Here is a 17,485-nt window from a genome sequence, read left to right as displayed (position 1 = left end):
CTGAAGCATGCTCACACATATGTGTATGTATATAGAAAAAAAAATAAATACTACCTGTAGAAAAAACAGAATTCTTCATACCTGAATTTAGATTGTAGCAATTGCAACAGAAATATCCTCAGTGCAGACCCCAGTAGCATTTGCAGAGGCTACGGTTACATCTGCAGGAAAGGAAATAATCCGAGTTTGTTGTCCTAAATCCTGCTGCCCTTTGTAAAAATAAAATCGTAATGATGCCTTGGGGTGACACACCATAGTGAAAGTCACTGTTGGGACAGAACTGGTTGTGGCTAAGTCCAATGCACATTTACACCCCCAGAATAGTTTTTTGCAGCTTACAAGTAGCTATTTGTATGTGTAAATGACCTTTTAACAGATAAGCAGCAGTATGACACCACAGGCATAATTTAGCTTTGTTCACAATTTAGGGTGCATTTTCATGTTGCCCTTAAGCCAGTCAATCTATCTGCACCACTTTGCTTTGGTCCCGACTGTCGCATCCCTTCTAGCAGTGTCAGCACTCATCTGGCCAGGCAGTACCTCAGATCAGGGGCTTGATTCAGCAGAAAACTAAGACTGAGGAAACAAGTACTTGCTTTCCAGACACATCAACCCTCTCATCCAGCTCACCACACAGCAGCATAATTGCTAGGCACAAAGGTGGGATCTCCCAAGTTTGCGGGAAATTTGTCCTTCAAGAGAAGCTGTGGGCTCAGAGACCATCAGCTCCCCAGCAGGAGCAGTGGGGGAGGTGAGCGGGGAGGGGGCCAAGCAGGCAGCACACTGCTGGATCACAGGCTCATGCTTGCTGGAGGCAGGGCTGAGCCCGCAGCAAAGGTGCACTTCGGAAAGAAAGAGATTTTCCAGTGGATCCACTGGAAGTTGCTGGACTGGAAGAGTGGCGTAATGGGATTTCTTAAATTTTTTTCCAATTTTTTCAAGGCTCCCCTCCAAACCCAGATGAGTAAGGTTGTGCTATTTTAAAGGGTAGCCTCATTCCAGTTTAGTGTAAAATTAGCTTTAGTAACTAGAAGCCCTTGATGTCTTTTGCTGTGCTATGAGGAAAAGGTAGGAAGCAAGCGAACAGCTGTGAGGCTCCAGCAGGACAGGAATCCTCTGTGCATGTCTGCATACATGCAGCCTTACACCCACCCTTACAAGTGTGACCTTCAGACTGCCCGTTTGAAACTATATGGTGCTGCTCTGTAACCGTAATTTGAGCTTCACTGAATCTGAAAATTCCCAAATTATTAAGCACTAATTATAAAGCATATTACCTATCATGTTGTTCAGTCAGCCAAGCCTAACCTGTAACTGAACTATTGTATGAGTCACATGTATAAGTGCTGAAGTTGTTTTTATTATAATCCTAGTGGGACATTAGGATTTCAGGCTTCCACTACCTCATTTGAGCCTGCACAGAAGCCAATAATTAAAAGGTTAAGTGGATGTCATTTTTTAAAAGTTTTTTCTTGATATTATTTGCTTTATAGTAACTGCCTGTACTAATGTGGGCTTTTGTTATTACTCTATGCTTAAATACAATAGGAATAGGCAAAAAAAAGCTTTGCTTGTTTAGGAGTAGTTTGTTATTTTGCACTGTACATTTCTGTATGTGCTTATGCAAAATACTTTTGAAGTTTAAATCAGATACAGCAGTCTTCAGTTCCACTCTAAATATTTGGACACTGTAGAACAGCTGTGTGCTATTAAAAAGCTATGACAGTTTGCTTTGGTGGACAGTCAGATAGTTCTTGAAGCTACATTAATGAGCTAGTGTTTTAGAAGCCTTCCAGATCAAAAAAATACCACAGTTAAGAGAAAAAAAGAATAAGGTTTTTTGTGTATCTTTCTCAATACATAAATAATACATGCAACATTATCATTAAGCTATTTAAGTGGCAATTTGATGATGGAAAGTTTTAGTCCAGATGTATTAAGGACAGAAGTTTTAAAAAACTGCAGTGTAAGCCAATTCTGTTATATCCATATCTAACCAGTAACAGCTTGGTGAAAAACAGTTTTCACTGTAACTCCCTTTAAAATATAAACACAAAAATCACAATAATTCTGTCCTTTAATGGAGAGATCCAGACCCATCTATTTTTCATTTAAGTCATTACAAAACTGAATGTTCATATTTCAATAACTTTAGAATTTTTAGTTGTGTTTCTACGCATGCATTTCTAACCTCATGCAAGAGTTAGCACATGCGTGACTGTCTTTTAGGGCTGTGATGAATGGTCTACATAAAGAGCTGTCCAGGTAAGATGCATTTACTGAAATTAGCACAGGACAGGGTTGCACTGGACAGTTCTGTAGCTCATCAGTTAAACACCACATCAGTGCTCTCTTCTGCTCACTTCACTTGATTTACACAGAAATCAGGTTGAAATTCTTGGCCTGTATCTGAAGGTACTCAATTTCCAGGACTTGCAACATCAATACTTTGCATGAGCCTCCCCAGACAGTGCTCAAGAGCTGTCTACCAGAATGACAAGGAAACCCTTACCGCAGGAGCAGGGGCCAGAGGCAGGAGATGGAGCTTCCTTGGGAACCAGTTGGAAAGCTAAGAGCAACCTTTTGCAGAAGCCACAGCCCTCGCATCCCACCTGCTTCCACCACTGTTGCAAGGCACATTTCTTCAGTTTGTCTGTGGGCAAGAAAAGCATAGGACTAGCTACATTTACTTTTTTATTCACTTGTGTTATCTACTAGAAGAGAACCTCCCGCCACTCACACACATCTCACCCACTGAGAAGAAGCACCAGCCAAGTGCAGCTCACAGTGATCACCCTGCCCTGCACGGGAGGATTTGGTAGTCCACCCTCAGCAACACAGTGCAAGAGCCCACCCAGACTGCAACACTCCAGTTTCTTCACACCATGAGTCTTCCTGAATTTTTTCCCAGCACAAAATTTCCATGCTCCCATGATTTGATATCCCATGATCAGATTCCATCCACTGCTGCCTAGGACAAGCTATGGAGCTTTGCATTTCTGTTACATCCATCTCCTCACTCATTGCATATCCCTCAGCAAGTGCCAGGGAGCAGCAGGAGCAGAGCCACCCAAAACAGGGGCACACATGGGAGCAGAGGACCACCCCAGTACCAGCCATGCCCTCACCAACAGATGCCATCCCACATAGCCTGAGCACAGCCATGAGACACCAACAGTCCATCAGCAGGTCCAGGCACAACAAATGGACAAAGCAGGGCCATCAAGGGAGCCCCATCAGAAGGGACAGCAGGAGACAGACCTGCAACACAGACCCAAAGCACACACACACCCCACCCAAGAAAAAGAGCCAGATAAACACACCCCCCCCCAACCCCAGTCTGAGCTTAAATAGGGCCCAGCCAAGGGCTCAGGTGGGGCTGGTCAGGGTTGTTAACATCTGCTGCCAGGTGGGGCTGGTCAGGGTCGTTAAGGTCTGCTGCTCTCCCCGCTCTCACAACACGTTTCTCAGACTTTTTGCTATCTGTAGATTTCTTTTGTGGACCAAAAATCTGAAGACAATAATTTATAACCATAAAAAAAGAGAAACAAGAAAAACAGATTATTTTTTTTTAGTGTTTCCAGCACCCTGATTCCCCCTGTCACCACCAAAGTGATTTGATTTCTCAGTTTTTTGATGCTGGAATTCCCTCTGTGATCACCGTGATAACTGAGACTGTCTGTCCGTGATAACAGACCAACTTGCGTTTGCGCTGGCTTTCCCCTGCCCAGGGATGACACCTTTCAACTGTAGTGTTTTAGACATCTCCTTTTCTCTACCCCTTCAATGGCTGCCATTCTAAATTCATAGATAGTCTGAAATAATCAGAAAGTGAGCAAGATGAGATCTGTATCAGACCACAAAATGTAAGGCAGAGACACCTGAGGTGGTTGTTATTGACAGTAGCCCTTCCCAGTTGAGGAGACCCCCCCACCCATATCTCCCACATGACTTCCTTGCCAGAGCTCCTGCAGGGCAGCTGGAAAAGCTGCTGGGACAAAAATGCGCTGACGTGAGCTGAGCACAAGGCTGGAGGTCGATACCCTCTGCTGCCTTCTCCAGGGAGTGCTCTTGTGGGTGGGCTGGCTTCTTCAGGACAAGTGCCAATGTGCTGGGAGAAAAGGATGCTGTGTCCCCTGGGATTTCAGTGTCTCAAACCCAAATATGCATCCGATGTATAAGGAAATGCAGGTTTTCTTCAAACATTTGCCATGTTGTTCAGCCAGAGCTCAGAACGACGGGGTCCCGGCATTATGCGCCTCATGACATTGCAAAAGCTATAAATAGGAGAGTGATTATATTGCCAGATACCTGCTGATACAAGAGGAAAACACCAATATTGAGCTTCTGAAATAACAAAACCACACTTAGGTCAGTGCCAGTAGATCTGCCTTAAGGTATCATTATGCCAGAACATTCAAATGATCAAAATGACATTAGCAAGGTTGCCAAGTCAAAGATAGCCTCAGAAGCATAAAATTACCAACTAGGAATGAGTAGGATTTTCCCCCACCAACAGTGGGTAGAGATGTTTCAAGGGAAACAAAACTCCATTTGCCTTGTAAAGTAAATTGAAAAGCATTTCCAAAAAGTAACTAAAGTAACTAAAAAGAGAGAATGTTCTGCTAGGAATTAAGTGCCTTTACCAAATGTACCAACGTATTTGGTGCTGCAAATATTAAAATGTTTTCGTATGATACATTTTCAGTTCATAGTATTGGAGAGAGGCATTATCTAATAATCTGAGAGCTACTCTGAGTGCCAAGAATGCCTTCACGTGATCTACCAAAAGGCTTTGGAAGAAACAGGACAATATAATCAGGGATTACAGAGTTCATCATGCAAAAGCATTGCTCTCTAATTCTGCATCTATATGACGTGTTGGGATAGGATCCCATACCTGGGATCAACACCATGGAGGTGTTGTCCTGAAGATTAATTAGCTAGGTCTGTGTTCCACAAGGCAAAGTACCAGATCTTTAGAGGCTTAAATATGTTTTTAAAATCTGAACTTTAAGGGCCCGCTTGCACCAAGTTAGTTGCAGGATCAGGGCCATAATCTGCAATGTACTTTCAAGCTTAAAAGTGCACAAAGTTGCTAAGCATTATTATTTTTTTTTTGGCCAGTCAGATCCTCTCTGGTTTAATCTTTTTAAGTCTCCTCAGAAGTTATTGATTTAAACATGCTTTTATTTTCTTTTTGCTGGTTTTGGAAAATGTATATTGTTCAGCCTGCAGCTCAGAGTTCAAAGTGCTTGTCTGGCTATCCAGATGCCTCTCATTTGGGAGCGCTATAAAAGAGCATCAAATCTTCCACTGAGATTTTAGCACTTTTTCTTTCTTAACTTAAATCGCTTTAACTTAAAATGCTGTCACTGCAGTGATGAAAGGCTATTGATGGTAAAATGTTCTTGTCTACAGCCATCCCTGTCTTCATCACAACAATAATTCTGCAGACATTGACCGAGATGCTCTCAAAGCAGCTAATGGATGTAGTGAATTTGATAACATCAATTATCATGTGACAGATTCTGTGCCTTGCCAATCCTCCACCACACTGGCTGTTTGCCCTTAGTAGGACAACGCCTAATGAGTAGTGTCTCCTAATTAATGGTTTCATAATCTGGCTCTGTCATGGTAAACAAGTAATTCCTGGTTAGAAACCACATGCAAAATGTAAGCATTAGGGCAATTGCTGCTATTAGCTATTACTGTCTAATTAGTCATCTACAATGTACAGCACGGTACCAAGCAAACTACTTGTAATGATCTCTGGGAAAGGAAAACAGAAATACTCTATTATTTCCAAAACTGTGACTTGAATCCAGTAATTTACTGCACAACCTCACTCCAAACGTGAGTCAGGCTGTATTTATTTCTTGTCTTGTGCATCTGAGCCAACTGCCTTGAGGCAGCGGTATAAAAATCGGTTGCTGTGACTCGCTTCTTGAAAATTTATTTTGCTCCTTCTTAAAATCTTGGCCTGCTTGACCTCAGCAGCCTTCACCAGTTTGAAAATGCAAGTTATAATCCTCTGTAGGGATTTAGCCAGGTGTCTATTACAGCATGTAATCTGTGATACAGCTTCCAATATTCATGCTGCAGAAGGGTTAAGCCTCTCTGTCTTTGTTCCTGAGTAAAAAAGTCCATGAGGTGTTAGTGTGGACAGGAAGCAGATTGAAAGAAGCAACATCTTCAATCAGGCCCTAAGCCTGTGTGGATGCCACTGAGGAGCGGTCCTGATGAGAGACCGGCGGCTTCACCTGAGCGGCAGCGCTTGGACTTAACCCTTGAACAGCAGCTGAAGCATTGCTGCCGGCTCCCCTGCTGATGTTCAAAGGTCATACTACTGTTAGACCTCTGTTTTTTAACCAAAAGCCTCGCTCTAGGGTCACTATCCCATCCATTACTGGGTTGTTCCTGAAGATGGACTTGGTGAGACACGCTCCTGCCCAGCGGGAGCAAGGCCAGCCCCAGCGCCCCGGCCCAGGCAGGGACACTTGCAGAGCACCTCAGACACCACTATAAAAGTTCAAGCTGGCTGGCACAAACAGACATCACTGTGTGTTAAAACAAACTAAATCCAGCTAATTGAGGGGAAACCCTACTGGGACCAGTCAGCCCTAGTCAGCAGCTTCTCAGGTAACTCCGCTTTTTCCAGCCGAGGCTGAGCGTGATCAAACCGTGTGATACAGCCCTGCGCCCTCGCTGTGCCTGCGAAACGGGTACCTCTTCCTAAAGCCAAGACTCTTAGACTATGTCAGTAGTTTTGGTAATATTTTGAATTCCATGAGCAGTCTAAAACAAAAAAAATAATAACTTAATCTGCCTGCCTGTGAGGAGCTATTTGATACGAATCTCCAATTACTGTACAGGAAAATAGTGGGTTTCTTTTAGATGGTCGTGGTATTGGGAAAGCCTCAGCCACCTTTTACGCTAATTGGCAGTCAAGTATTTAGAAGTATATATTAGTGTTTAATTATTTAGAAATCTCCTAATGGCCTAAATATCATTTTGAAAAGTTATAAATATTTTCCACCTTGTCCAACTGAAGAGCTGCTTCTTGGAAGGTTTAAATGAAGATCTATTTATGGCTGCCTGATGGTCACAAAATTACTTCCAGCTGCTAACACTCTGGTCCTTTAGATGTCCCTGACACGGAATGGGCTTAGTTTTCATAAATTGAGGAAAGTTTCTCTTTGTTGTATTCATTTTACTGAGATAGCGGTCTTAAAGAGGATTATCACAGAGATCAAGACATTAAAATACGTAACTAATCCCATTTAAATTAATTGTTTTCATACTAACATATACTAAGGGACGTTCATGTAGGGTAAGACCCCTTTACACTGTTTTGGTAATGTAAGTATGGCTTGACATGCAAATTACATTTAAGATGAATTAGAAGCAGTTTAAAGCCAAGTTGCTGGTAGAGAAAACGCGAATCTGACTCCAAGCCTCTGAAGCAGTAATCACATTAAATATTTCAAAATTACGTCAGTGATTGCCATGTTAGTAGGCAGAGGGGAACTTACCTAAACTCATCATTTCTCTCCCCCCCCTTGTGTTAGAATTCAGGACATAGATTTTTTTCTCCTAATTTCCTCTCTAGAATACTGAACTCCATATAGGTTGTTTTGGTGTCATCAAATTATTTACCTCTTAAAAGAGAATTACGTGCTGTAAAATTAAAAGAATAATTCAGTTTATTGGGGAGGATATGCCTGAAACTTCTCATTAAGATTCTCATTTGCAGCGATGTCTTTACCCCAGGGTTTCAGTGGTGGGTTGTGCCACTGACGTTACCACTGGTAAGAGTTTCAGGTGCGGCACTGTAATTCTGACCCATTTCTGACTATACTCTGCCATTAATTGGAATAGCCTCATCTTTCCCAAAAAGCTTTGTGCCCACAGAGGTGTAGACTACTGCTCAGTAGCAAGCTAGGGCTGATTTTTAGCATTCGCTGCACCATTCTTTTAGGTATCTTATTACCACCAGCTCTCATGATCTTACTGCACTCACACTAGCTTGTGTTTTGTAGAGCCCCATCTCCCAGCGTTCTCTGATTATATCGGCACCTCAGCTTTTGCTAAAAAGGAAAAGGTGAAAGAAGAAGGGAGCAAAAGAAATCAACTCTTGTATACAGAAAGAAACAATACGTCTCCCACAATCTGGGTTACCTGCTGCAAGTCATAAAACATGCCTCCTCCAGCATCCGGGGACTCGCGGATCAGAGCGGCTTTAGGTTTTAACAGGAAGAATCACAACAGACTCAGTGGTTGCTTGTGGAGCTGGAAACCAAAGCCATCCCTCAGCAGTGCTTAATGCACCTGTCCGGCTACCCAGGAGCATTTGTTTGCTGGGTTTCGATACCCCTGACCTCCCAGTGAAGTTGCTTTCACCAAAGCGATGCCAGAAGCATATACATTATAGGTACACAGGCAGCTCCGTGGTGACAGGTACAGAAGTGACCAGATTTTTCTAGTAAACCTCAGAAAGGTGTGATTTATGCAACTCTGAGCATTTTGTGCAAAATTGATATTTACATATAGTCAAAGGGTCTGAAACTTTACAGATTTCACAATATGTGTATTTCTCCCTAAGGAAAAGAAAAGGCATAAGTAAGTTAGCAAATTCTGGTGTTTGTGTCTGATATATTAAATGGAGCTTAAATAATAAAAAATTCGGTGTTTTCTCTGCTCTGCTTGAATTTTATTTTTGATTTTCACTGTTTTATTCAAAAGGAAGGCATAGAAATAGCAACTGTGAGCTTGAAATCAGAGCTGTAACAGGGACTTATTATAGACACGTTTTGCAGAGTATTTCCAGATACAGCTGCATGCTTTGAAGCTGGCAGTGTAACAAGCAGTGTGCTGCTTTTCAAATAACCCTTTTTGTTGTCTTGTAGGTTTTTTTCCTAATTTCAAGTCCTAGTGAATCATTGTCAGTTTTAGCATTCAGCTGTATTAATGGGAAATAGAGAAAGAAAATGGTAATTCCCTGCCCAGGTAAGAGGAAGTTGCCAGTGGGGAAGTCAAAGTGAGTGCAGAAGTCCTTTTGCTTGTGTTTTGTGGGAGTATGTCAAGGAGCAGAGCAGCAGCCAAGGTGGAAACTCATGTGTGAAACCCATTTCCCACACTGGATGGCATTGGATCGCTTCATTGCCCTGAGGCTTTGAGATGGAGAGAAGCATAACTGTGATTATAAGAAAAGAAAAGGTTGATTATCATACCAGGGCTTGTTCTGTTTTCAGAGGAGGTGAAAGGAACTCTGATTAGTGACAATAACGGCTACACTTAAGCCCCTGTCGAGCACTGCTAGGTATAGGCATGTGCATCTTTTTCCCCAGCAGTGCTGACCATCAGTGAAAAGAGGCATGGCTTCTTCCACAATCCGTATGTAAGGTAGAAGGAAGAATACAGAGCAGTGGTTGCGCTCTGGAACAAACGCAGAATGAATAAGTGGCAAAATATTAATGTATTGTTGAAAGCTGAAATTAGGTAGACGTGATCCAGTGCAGCCTACAGGGTCTGATATCTTGGCAACTGCTGCAAGATATCCCCAATCTTCAGACAGAATAGCCTTTGTGAAGAAGCAGAAGATTGTAGTGTGCAAGTTAATGCATCAAAAGGCTGGGAAGAAAATAATTCACTTTCACCTTGCTACAGAGGACAAGCAGCAGTAAAAGCTGTGCACTATTGGCAAGGTTTTTTTGTTGCTGTTTTTAACTCAACCCCCAGTTCAGAGCTCCAGCCACCTCGGCAGCATTCCAGCGGGAGCTGCTGACATCTCCCACCTAATCAAGTGCTGGATTATCTTGTCCTGATAAATTGGAGCTGGTGCCTCATGAAAAGTCTTTCCTGAAGTACTTCACTACCTTGTAATAAGATGGCAGATGTCTGAATCAAGCCCCAGAGCTGGCAGAGCACTGTTTTTCTAATAGCTTTTGGTGGCGAGTGTAAATGTTTTAAGGCAAGCCAGTGCTAAGCTGGGAGCATGGTTAAGCAAGATAAATTTCATACCCGAGTGAAAGGAGGCTTGAAGGTGTACTGGGCACTTGTTCATAGCACGTACCTACGGGCTACACTGCTGACATCAAAACACTTGCCTTAAAAATTACTTCTTTTGTGAGTGGAGCTCTTGAGGAATGTACTTGTTTTAAAAAGAAATTATTTTCAGTTGCTGCATCTTTCTAGGAAGAGTTGGAGTTACTGAACGATTAGAGACTTGCTTACTGTTCTCGGTCTTTGGTGACTCGATCACTGGTCCAAATCGTTTAGGGTAAATAAACGCTTTTGTGTTTCTGAAACAGACTAAAAAAAATGCTTATGTTGTAGAAGCAAGAGTGTTCTATGTGTGTGTGTTTGTACATTTACTTTAACAGGTAAAATGGCCAGGATAAATCTCATTAAGATAAAGGTATTCCTTGCAAACATTTGGTTTTGTTTTTTCTTTCTTGGTTTCACTCCTGGAGAAAAAAGCAGCAGTTCTCATGTGCCAGACAAGAAACGTCTTTATGTGTCACAGTGACCTATACCGTGCCTCTTGTAACTCTGCTTTGCTCTTTTCCAGGGGAATCCCTACATGTGCAATAATGAATGTGATGCGAGTACCCAAGAACTGGCTCATCCTCCAGAACTGATGTTCGACCTCGAAGGAAGACATCCCTCCACATTTTGGCAGTCCACGACTTGGAAGGATTATCCAAAGCCTCTTCATGTGAATATTACGCTCTCTTGGAACAAAACCATTGAGCTTACAGATAACATAGTTATCACTTTTGAATCTGGCCGTCCAGACCAAATGATTCTGGAGAAATCACTCGACTATGGACGAACATGGCAGCCCTACCAATACTACGCCACGGACTGCTTAGATGCTTTCCACATGGATCCAAAATCAGTGAGGGATTTATCACAGCACACAGTCCTAGAAATTATTTGCACAGAGGAATACTCTACTGGGTACATGACAAATAGTAAAATAATCCACTTTGAAATCAAAGATAGATTTGCTTTTTTTGCTGGACCTCGGCTTCATAACATGGCTTCTCTTTATGGCCAGCTTGACACAACCAAGAAGTTAAGAGATTTCTTTACTATCACGGATCTGAGGATAAGACTGCTTAGGCCAGCAACTGGAGAAATATACGTAGATGAGCAACACCTGGCACGCTACTTTTATGCAATTTCAGACATAAGGGTATACGGAAGGTAAGAGAATATATACCTTTAGAAACAGGCATGTGTGTTTGGTTATAGAGGTTGTTCAAAGCCATTTAGTTCCCCAAACATGATGACATTTTCTGCCGAGACACGTTCATTGGGTATCTGGCTCAGTTAAAGTCTGGTTTTGGTCTTACTAGAAGTTTCTGACTCAGCAGCACAGAGTCCCAGGTGTTCACTGTCACTAGCCTGGGACCTTGAGCCCTAGATCTCATGAGCAGGATAGGATTAACAGTTTCTTACATTGGCTCAGGAATTCATCCTGGCATTAAGATGCTTTCTGCTTTTATATAGTTGGAGCCTGATCTGATGGCAGTTAACTAAAAAGAGAAATTCTGTTTTATCGTTTGACTTTTTCAGGCCTTTAATGTAAGCTGTGATTGATACAGCAGCCCTTGTGCAGACCCTTCCCACTAGGTCCAGCTATGAACTGCCTGTGAACAAGGAAGGCGGCAGAAATTAGAGTCCATTCCTTGTACTTTAATCTACTCTGAAATGCAGTGAAGCTGAAGTAAAATGGAAAAAAACAACAGTGTTTTTGAGAGACTGATTTGAATATTACAAAGATGATTACTCAGCTAGGTTCAAGACAAATAGTCCCTCTAGGGCAAGCAGTGGCTGATATCAGGTGCCATAGTCTCAAAAATAATAACTGAGCAATGACATACCTATCGGGAAATTTTCTTCCAAACTCAAACTAGCAATTGACTGATGACCTTAAGCAGGAGGGTGATACTCTTTACATGTGTCTTGGATGCCAATTTGTTCAGAAGAAATAAATGGGACCTTCTCTATTAGCAATTCACTCACCTCTCTAATGTACCTTTTCCTTCTCCTCTGTTTCTTCTATAGAGAGTTCAAATATTCCTTTTTTAAAACTTTTTTTTTTTTTTTAAGAGAAACTAATATCAAAGGGAACAGAAAAGCTAAGGTGTCTTCGAAGGCCAGGGCATTTTTTGCAGACACAGAACTGAGTAAAAAAAAAATAGAAACAGTGATTATATAAAACACTGGTGACTATGTTTTTATTACTCCTGTAGTGAGTTTGCTGTTTTCTACCTCCTTTATACAAGCTTTTCATGTTCATGAGCATTTCCATATTGCAAAAATCGGTACATAAAATCAAAATAGAATTAAATTACTGTGATGTAATCTGTTGAAAAATATTCCTCTAACTTTATATAAAGGAAGAATTGATGCCACATACACATTGAATGCATAAGCGCTTTTGCAATTACATCAAAATACATTTATTAGGACAGTAGATTTAGCATGTAGTTATTATCTTCTGTGTCCACACCAAATCCCTATGCATACCTGCAGAATCATTAATTGCATGTGTGAAAGTAAAAGATAAATCTTGCTGGTTTAAGAATTCGTATTGTAACTCTCACTAGTTACATTGTAAATTATTTTTCAGAAGTCTTGGGAGGGCTAAGTGAATCATGGACAGCTTAAGATACTGCTTGAAATAGTTTGGTATAATTAGCCTCAGTATATAAAAAATAATACATATGTTCTACTTAATGTGTATCCTTTCTCCATTGGGCTCCACATAGATTAGGTCTACAGAGGCATCATATCAAAGCTCAGGATCTGAAGGTCCTTAACACTTTAAGGAAAAGCTGCTCCCCATCTGAAAAGCCATTTGGAGCTTAGTCTGACTTCAATTAGACTATCAGTACTTTATCAAAGAAAGCATCTGAAGGATTAAAAAAAGAGTGCATTGCATGCAAATTAGAAACAGAAACCTTGCGAGCACATCTGGGGCATGGCAATCTTATGAAAAATTATCCATAGAAAGGAAGTGTGACTACATGGAGAACTTATCTGACGTTGATGCTTGTTGTCTAAATGCTGCAGTAATTGGACACATGCTTTAAAAGAAATATCTGATGTGTAATAGTATCCTGCTAGATTAGATTCATGTGAATTCTTATCACTCTTCTGCTAATGGGAAGAACAGCTCTTTAAGGATTTTGGTGGCCTTCCCTTCAATATGTAGTGAGCCCTCCTCATTAAAGATTTAAGAGGCTCGCTTACTGCTAGAGTAGCTGTGTGGCTGCAATACACAGCCCCTGATTATTTAGTCACGCTAAATGTAACTTGCAATAGGCCCACTGTCACCCAGTTTTAGGGGTTTTTTTCTGCTCTCCTACCAGAACCCTTACAGGCCCCCCGAAGAGTCCCCACATCAGCGTTACGGTCGTGTGCCCAGGCGTGCCCGGAGCACGGGAATGTGATGGAGGGCAACAAGGGTTGTGCTGCTGCTTCTCATCCAGCTGAGCTTTCCAGCCCTTAGTTATTTACCGTGTTAACTGGAAATTAAGTTACCTCTTTTTTTGCTACAATGTTTCATATTCTGTGCTTTGAGACCTAGATATTTGTATACATTTGGTAAAGCTAGGCTAGGCTATTCCATGAGGACAGGATACAAAGGGGTGGTGGATGAGTGATGCCAGCAGCCACATTTTAAAGCTAGTCTTTTTGCTGAAAAAAATAACCTGTAGGTTAAATATAGTTAAAATCACCAAAGCTCATAATAGCGTATTTCTAAAGACAGCATAAAATGCAGTTTGTTTCACACTGTAGTTTAAGGATCAGCGACAGTGAAAAGCATCTGTCTTAAAGCCGCCATATATAACATACAAGATGCTGGGGTAGTTAAGGAGTTACACAAGGAGTTACAGATAGGAGATAGGAGATTTGCCCAGTTAATACAGGGTTTGTTTTGTCATTGCTTTGCATTTTAGTGTGAAATAAGCCTGATGTATGTTGCATTAGAGATAAAAACCTGTGTGCCCGATGAACACCTTACCTCCTCTATTACCACCTGTTTATTCATCTTCAATTTACCACTTCAATTGTGTATTTATTAAGGTGATGAAAAAAAAAAGAAACGTGGCTGTTAGCAATTTCAGCAACCCCATTGTGCTCACATTATTCAAGAAACCTAATAATCCACATGAACTAATTCTGACTTACTGATGGTCTGCTTCACTAAATCAGGGTGATTTTTTCTAGTGAATAATGGGCGATGTAGTGTGCCAGTACCTTAATTAAAGAGAGCCTCTCTTAGTCTTGATCTCATTTTAATTTACAGGGTAATACTACAATAATATCACTAATGGAAGGTACATTAAAGGGCATCAAGTAGCATTAACTGTATTAAATTATGGCACTTGTGTTAATTAACTGCTGAAGCAAGATGGTCCTAACGGCTAGAAAGGTCGACTGATACATAAATATAGTCTTCTGGGATGGGAAACTAAGAAGGAGCAGACATTTTTCCCCTCGTCTGGCCTCACTGCAGAGAATCGGAGGGTGTCCTGTGGATAACCTTAGGAAGGTTCCTCTCGCTTCGCTGCCTGCAGAAGTGGCCTGGCCCGCCTGGCCTGGCTGCGGGCTCTGCCCGTCTTCGATTCCACGTGAAGTGCAGTCCTGGCAGGAAGCTGTGAGGTACCGCTCCCTTTTTTAACATTTTTTTTTTGTAGGCGAAGTTCACTAAAATGCTGATAATAATTCCTTTGAAGTCAAGCAAAAAGTTCCTAGCAGATTTTGGATCAGGCTGCTAAAGGTTTATCCATGTTCGTTCCAAAGTATTTTTGCTTTAACTGTTATCTTGTCAGTGACATGTACATTTATACACTGTAAATTAACTGTAATTCAGGATGCTAGTAAAAAAACATTGCCCCAGTGGGTGACAGAATGACTAGCTGGCTAAAACAAAGGATCTTATTGCTTTGAGGTGATTAGGTTTTGATCTAAGAGCCGCTAGTTTCTTTCTGACACCAGAATATCCAGCCTCTGTACAATGTTATTAAGCCCTTTGGTATTTATTTTTGTACTCTTCTCGCCTTGAAGCTTCTATATTTAAGCCTCAGGGTTTTCTGACCCTGTCTCAGCCATGGTTGCAGTTCTAAGCAGCCACAGAAACCTCTAACTCACAGTACGCAAGTGAAGAGTATCCTCAATTTTAACAGTTTCTTGCTCTCACATTATCTCTTCTAAATTTAAATCCACCTCAGCATCTGAATAAATTACTCTGAAGGGAAGCTTATTTGCTGTTTAGGGAGTTGGGGCTTTTTTTTACTTTTTAGTCGGCCTGCCCCTCCTGCCAGCTGTGACCCTGAACCATTCAGTATTGCTGTGGTGGATTTGGGGTAGGCGAGTGCCCTTCCTCTTAAAAAGAGCTGATCTGCCCCGCTGTGTCGGGAGCTCGCACCGCAGCCTTTGCGCTGCCGATGGTCACACCAGGAAGGCTGCGTTGTACCAGGTTTCATCCTCTGCCTTATTCTACAGATCCATTCTATGAATGGATTAATTGGATTAAATCTGTATGTTACTCTGGCATACACTTGACAACGCTGTAATAACATCCCTCTGTAATTTACCCAAAAGAAGAACTTTGCCCTAGGGAAGTGGTAATACATAGAAGCGCTTTGGTTTTATTTATAATAGAGAATGTTTTCATTAATGTTCAGCTCAGAACCAGACCATTAATATGAAGTTATGCAGGCTTCAAGCTTTTAAGGAGACAACTGAATACCATTCTTGTTTCTAGTATTTATTTATCGTACTTGAATACTCTTTGTTTTATGAGAACACTTGCATAAGCCGCTTGTTCTCCTTTGAGATTTTTCACTAGTATTTGGAGGGAATCTAGCAGTTTCTCCAATTAAATTATGAACTCATTAGAGAACAGGAAAGAAAAAGAAACTTATATATTTAAGAGCATGTCAATTTATCTTTAACTCCCAAGTGCAGTTAGCTTTTTTAAATATATCTAATGTAACATATCACTAAGGAAAATGGTCCTTCATTTTCTGTAAACAAATCTAGGATCATCAGGAATTGAAATAATTAAATGGTCACTGTGTTTATTCACGCATGAGCAGCCTCCAACGGTTTACTCAGTACAGGTGTCTTGGTTGGGTTTTACTCCTGCCCATGTTCAAATAATACCAGTTTCCACCCTCCATCTTGGCAACACAAGTCCTGTCCATCAGCTCAGAGTGGTCTCAGTCTTGCAGTGGCTGGGAGGGGGGCAGAGCAGTAGACTTTGGATGGCTGACTAGATCTCTAATTCTGCTATACACTTTTGAAACTAGTGGGTTTAAATCACCAGGTTTCACTCACCACCTTTGCTCATTAGCATTTGATCATCTTTTCTTGGCCTGTTTTGCAAGATGTCAAGTATTTCCATACTGATCTCCCCCAGCTGTCTTTCAAGGAAGCTCAGTATCGTGCAGGATCAGGGTGTTTGAGGAGAGTCACCAAGCTTTTTTGTAGTATAATTCATGTTGCCATTGAACATTAAAGGAGTGGAGATAAAACTCCTGATGAAAGAAATGAGAATTTTTTTTTCTGTATTGCTTTGTATGCTGAAAAGCTATCCAAAGAGCCTTTGTGAATAAATTCAGTGATTCCAATAGCTTGCAGAAACTTTCTTTCCTTTAAGCTTTTTATTTCAAAAGAGTTCAATTTAATGCAAACACTGAAATAAGCTTAAGGATCTCCTGGATCACACATACAAATGATTCCTGGCACAGGGATGTCCTTCAGGTTGAAGTTAAAGCTGGAGTGGTACAACATATTACCATGTTTAAAAGTTTAAAAATTTGCAACTGTTTCCTAAGTAATAGGGACTACCAACTTGTAGATGATTTTTTTTTTCTTTTCTTTTTTAATTTGACATTCTAATCCCTTCCATGGGTACCAGCGTGGTGAGATTGCCTGCCGTTAGTTTTGTCCATCTCAGTACCTAATTACATGCGCTTAGGAGCTGATTTTTCTTGGATGGTCCTCAGTGTGTGAAGTGCCTCAGAAGGTAGTAGTTGAACCCAGAATATCCACGTGCTTTCTCTTGGCACAGGTGATGTTCCAGTCTTGCTGTTAATCTTTTTTGTTAGTTGTAATAAATGAACCATCGTTCAGCTGTGATTTAGGGAAATATTTGAAACTAAGAGAGTTAACTTTGCTGCCTTTCCTCTTACTTCCCTCTAGTACAGTGCCACAGTAAATGCTGTGCATCACTCCCTATGCATGATGAGAAGTTAAGTATTGAAAAAAGAGACGAGACCTGATACTAGTTTCAGATGCCATCCTGTAATTCGGGAGTAATTTCAGTGAAGTTATCCGTATTAAACCAATGAGTTTCAAATGTGTTCATGTAGGAGGAGTGAGGGAAAACAAGTGATGGAGAGGAAGGGAGAACAGAAGGAAGGAAAGAAAGGAGGGAGGGAGGACAGAAATAAGG

General features: G+C 41.3%; 1 protein-coding gene across 1 annotated transcript in view; it reads left to right on the top strand.

Annotated features, from left to right (window-relative positions):
• NTNG1 (netrin G1) overlaps window positions 1–11,236 on the top strand; it is a 62,356-nt gene extending 51,120 nt beyond the window's left edge. The window contains 1 exon segment of the mRNA XM_009704184.1: window positions 10,574–11,236. Coding sequence (XP_009702486.1) covers window positions 10,574–11,236 — 663 coding nt within the window.
• Window positions 11,237–17,485: the final 6,249 nt, after the last annotated feature.

This window comes from Cariama cristata, unplaced genomic scaffold (assembly GCF_000690535.1).
Source record: "Cariama cristata isolate BGI_N322 unplaced genomic scaffold, ASM69053v1 scaffold1107, whole genome shotgun sequence".
Lineage (NCBI taxonomy): Eukaryota > Metazoa > Chordata > Aves > Cariamiformes > Cariamidae > Cariama > Cariama cristata.
This window is presented reverse-complemented; position numbering and strand designations above follow the sequence as displayed.